Source organism: Populus alba, chromosome 8 (assembly GCF_005239225.2).
Source record: "Populus alba chromosome 8, ASM523922v2, whole genome shotgun sequence".
NCBI classification, from domain to species: Eukaryota; Viridiplantae; Streptophyta; class Magnoliopsida; order Malpighiales; family Salicaceae; genus Populus; species Populus alba.
In genome coordinates this window covers 15,527,751-15,532,375 of record NC_133291.1, presented here as the reverse complement: position 1 = coordinate 15,532,375, position 4,625 = coordinate 15,527,751, and the positions used below count along the sequence as shown (strand labels likewise).

The following is a 4,625-nucleotide window of genomic DNA, read 5'->3' as shown; positions in this document are numbered from 1 at the left end:
AATAAAAAAAAAAATACCATTACAATCCATAATAATTTTACTCATAAACTACAATACACTCCACCGTAGAAATGCCATCTCTTTTTTTGTTTTGTTAATAAAGTAAAATGTTAACCTTGTAGCCCATTACGCTTAACCATTAGATTATTATATGAAGAAGAAAATCTAAAGAATAGGATAGGTCTATGATTACGAGGATGAGAGAGAGATTTGCGTTTATCGGGCTCGTTCCTTTGAAAGTGGGCTGTTTTATGCATATAATAAGAGCCCATTACGAACCCATTCTGTTCCTTCCGGCACTTTATTGATAGGGTTTTCGGTATCGTGATTCTCTCTCTTTCGCTTCAAACTCTCATCACCTGCGGCTTCAGCACGTTAGTCGTTTTCTTCTCTTAGCTCTCTCTCTCCTGTCTATCTCTGTTTTTTGTTGGTTTCTTATTTGTTTTGGTTCCGCAAATCAGAATGGCCGAGAAAGATGAAGGACCCGTGATTGGTCTCTCATGGCATCCAACGTTGCCGACTTTATCCTCGTCTACAACCAAAAATATCAAGACCCCAGATGAGGCAGAAAGCAGCAGTGCACTCTGGAAGCCCAATTCACAGCTTGTTGATGGCTTATTTGTGCCACCCAATGATCCTATTAAGTTAAACAAGTTACGTAAAAGCCAACGCAAAGATACACTAGGCAAGGGTTGGTATGTTTTCAATGCTAAACTTCCTATTTTAAAAAAATAATAATAATAACTTAGAAAATATATATGAATTGATCACTTGGTGTTTGTCTTTTTTTCCATGTGAATTGTTGAAATAGGTTTGATATGCCGGCCCCAACTATAACTCAAGAGTTGAAAAGGGATCTCCAGCTACTTAAGGTTCTATTCTCTATGTTTATGTATTTTGTTGTTTTATGGAAATTTAGTTATCAAGATGTGATGCCTTGATTTTTGCATGGAGTGATTCGAATAGTTGACTTTAAACAGGCATTTCATATGATTTAAGGAATGTATATTTACTTTTTGAGCTGCCATTTTGCTTGTGTTGATGATATAGCTGAGAAGTGCTATTGATCCAAAGAGACACTACAAGAGGGGTGATCCAAAGTCAAAAGATCTCCCTAAATATTTCCAGGTAAATCCTTGGTGTATGGATAAAACTAATAGTGAAGTTTAGCACATAGCATTTTGGGATGATATATATGTAGGGTTTTTGTTTTTTATTTTCACTGGGTTAATCGGTAAATCATTTTGTGGTTTTGACAAATGATCAGGTGGGCACAGTTGTGGAGTCTGCAACAGATTTCTACTCTGGTAGGCTAACTAAGAAGGAGAGGAAAGCGACCATTGCAGATGAACTACTTTCTGATCAAACTTTCCGGACTTACAGGTGAGATGGACAGAGACTTTATCACCTTTTGTTAAAAGAAACCTGATTTGATTATTAGTGAAAGAAGATGACTACATCGTATTTCAATGCTGTCTCGTAATCTGTTTCTTGAAGATATCTTATTGTCAAGGGAAAGAATAAAATCACAAAGTAGTTGAAGATGCAAGATCATCAATTTATAACATTAACACTTGGGGGTAATCTTTAACCATCAATGTCTTTGAAAGAGGATTTTACGTGATTAAATAGTACATTGGGCATCTTGTAGATTGATTGTTTTAGATCACAGTGTGCAAGTATGGTTCAAGCATGTAATCTTGCATGTTGATGACCCAAAAATACTAGCTATGTGAATGTTCTTGCTGCGTAATATCTTTATTGTGGTCATAGCTTTGACAAACTGATATTGCTGCCATATGTTAAAGACACTGAAGTTTTTGCTTCTTTTTTTTATTTGTACATATATCATTTAAAAGAAGCTGATTTTAAGATTATTGATAAGCAAAGGTTTCTGATAAATTGATTTTTGTCTATTTTTAATGCAGCATATTGCTAATCTTGCTTGTATATTATTGTGATAACATGTTACAGGAAGCGTAAGGTTCGAGAGATAGAGGAAAAGAATCGCCCAGGTGGAAATGATAAATGGAAGATAAAGGGTAAACAATCCCGGAAACGTGCCAAGGAAAGAAGGCACTAGAATCCGTTTGCTGTGACTCAATTGTTTCACAATTTACGTTTTCAGAGGACTTCAAATAGATTGATAGTCGTAGAGATTGTTGGAGCATGGCAGAATGAACAGTAATTCCAAGAAATTCACAGGAAAAGGACCGAAAGATTCGAGATATGCTCTTCCATGTGTGAAGCTACGTGAGGAAATTTTGTTTGCTACTGTTTCAAATTTTCATTAGCATGTATGATCGCCAGAGCATGCAATTGCTATAAAGTTTTTTGGCTGCTGTTCTGTGGCTGTAACATGTAAAATTCTGGGTACACAACTTATCTGAATGGCTAGAAACCGTAACGTTGAATTAAATGATTTTATCATCTAGTCGTCGCCATCATATTACACCAGCTCAAGACCTGTAATGAAAATTTCGATTCAACGGCTTATCTTTTGATCTGCACTTTGCTATGATGAGTTATTGTTTTGTATTGGCACACCATTAAAAAACACTGTTTAGTGGGAAGGATGGGAGGAGATGAGAAGGAAAAGATAAATTTGTTTGGTAAAATGGATGCATTGACCTAAGCGATGAAGGAAAAATCTCTCCTGTCCTGACTTGAAATTTGTAATCAATCCAATTTGGGGGAATTCACTTTCGTGATGAATCAACAATTCAAAGAATATTTGAAATTTTTTCCCTTCATCCTTTCAATTCCCATTCTTGGAGTAAATATTATGTTGCAAATAGCAATGTGACTCGTGCGTGTTTGTTATGGAATGAATTCTTTTTTCAATAAAAATATATTTAGGCTTTTACAATGTATTTTTGGATATAAAGAATTCTCAATTATAAATTAAAATATTTACAAATATTTAATTAGATAAATTGATATTTGATAAAGAAATAACAAAGATTAAAATTTTGATTTCGCAATACAAATTATGTACTCAATTATGTATAATACCTTTGTTTTTCAAGATAAATTTTTTGTTCAATCAAATAATTATTCGTGCTAATAAAAAGTAAAAAAAAAATCATTAATGGAAGTGAGCTCATAAAATCATAAAACTCAATTATCAAACAACCCAATATTGAATGACGAAACCAAAAATATTTTCTTAAAAAAGTAATGAAAAAAAATTTAGGTCAACTTGATAACCCTACAACCATGGACATAGGATTAGGATAGACCCATAGAAAGGAAAGTGAAAAAAAAAAAAAGCACTAAGATCAATTCTCAAAAAATTAAATGTTGAAAAATAAAATTAAAAAAAATATAATTTTAAAATAAAACCTAAAAAGATCAAAGTTAACCTGTGCTAACCGTCGAAACCTGTGACAGTGGAAATGAGGTTGAGGTCGATCACATAACAGGTAAACCCAAAAAAAAAAAACAACAAAAAAATCTCAATAAAAAAAAAAAGTTTGGCGATGAAACTATAAAAATAATTAAAAAAAAAAAATGAAATGTTTTTTGAGTCGACCCGGGATTGTGATAAAAAAAGCATAAAAACCAATTAAAAAAAATCAAATGATAAAGGACAAAATGCTAATTAACATTCGCTGCGAATCGTGTGTTCTGCAGTGAAATTGTGGTTCGCTGCCGAACCTGTGGCGGCTACAGCGAATGACCATTTTCTGCCAAAATTGAGTTGTCTGCAGCGAAATTGTGATTCGCTACCGATGTTGTGTCGTCCGTAGCAAATTAGCATTCGCTGCCGAATCGTGTGTTCTGCAATGAATTTGTGGTTCGCTGACGAAACTGAGTTTCTGCAGCCAATTAACATTCGCTGCTGAAACTTAGTCGGTTACAGCGAATTAACATTCGCTACCGAATTGGGTGTTTATCAGCGAAATTGTGATTTGCTGCCGAAACTGTGTCGGCTGCAGCGAATTAACATTCATTGCCGAAATTAAGCTGTTTATAGCAAACCAGTTTTCGCTGCCGAATCAGCAACTGCAACGAACCAGTTTTCGCTGCCGAATCAACAACCTGCAGCGAACCAGTTTTCGCTGACGAATTGGCAGCCTTCAGCGAACCAGTTTTTGCTAAAGAATTGGCCGCCTGCAGAAAACCAGCTTCGCTACTGAATTGGCAGCCTGCAGCGAACTAGTTTTCACTGTCAATTTCTACAATATGCCTCCTAGGCTGAAATGACTTATATGTTAGTAACAATTTCATGGTATAATGATGTAAAATGTGGGAAACTTGAATGTGAACATATGAACTCTTGAAATCAGTGTGGTGACGAATGTGATTCAAAGATACCCATGTACTGATTTGTGACCATTGATGTTTTAGGTGGTGCAGTCGGGATTGGACCATCGTCAAGACCAGAACAACCTGCAGGTGGAGCAGGTAGGTGACTTGCATTTTCCTTTTTCATACGTTGAATAATAAAATACTTTATCATGAATGTACCATATTGTGTTAGAATAGATATTAGATTGTCGAACACTTAAACGTTGACAAATGGTTGATTAGCTTTGGCTAATGGCATCCAAATGGATGACCGAGACAAATGAATGATTAGCTTTGGCTAATGGCATTCGAATGGATGGCCGGGATGAAAG

General features: G+C 35.1%; 1 protein-coding gene across 1 annotated transcript; it reads left to right on the top strand.

Annotated features, from left to right (window-relative positions):
* Window positions 1-230: 230 nt before the first annotated feature.
* Window positions 231-2,430, top strand: LOC118061130 (rRNA-processing protein fcf2). Its single transcript, XM_035074524.2, has 6 exons — window positions 231-374; window positions 462-695; window positions 812-872; window positions 1,051-1,128; window positions 1,268-1,383; window positions 1,975-2,430. Exons 2-6 carry the CDS (start codon window positions 463-465, stop codon window positions 2,081-2,083), a joined length of 597 nt encoding a protein of 198 aa, XP_034930415.1. The 5' UTR covers window positions 231-374; window position 462; the 3' UTR covers window positions 2,084-2,430.
* The last annotated feature ends 2,195 nt before the right edge of the window (window positions 2,431-4,625 follow it).

Coding starts and splice junctions, on each gene's coding strand:
- LOC118061130 (XM_035074524.2), top strand. CDS start 463: ATGGCCGAGAAAGATGAAGGACCCGTGATTGGTCTCTCATGGCATCCA. Junction 696..811: donor GATACACTAGGCAAGGGTTG/GTATGTTTTCAA, acceptor TTGTTGAAATAG/GTTTGATATGCCGGCCCCAA. Junction 1,129..1,267: donor ATCTCCCTAAATATTTCCAG/GTAAATCCTTGG, acceptor ACAAATGATCAG/GTGGGCACAGTTGTGGAGTC.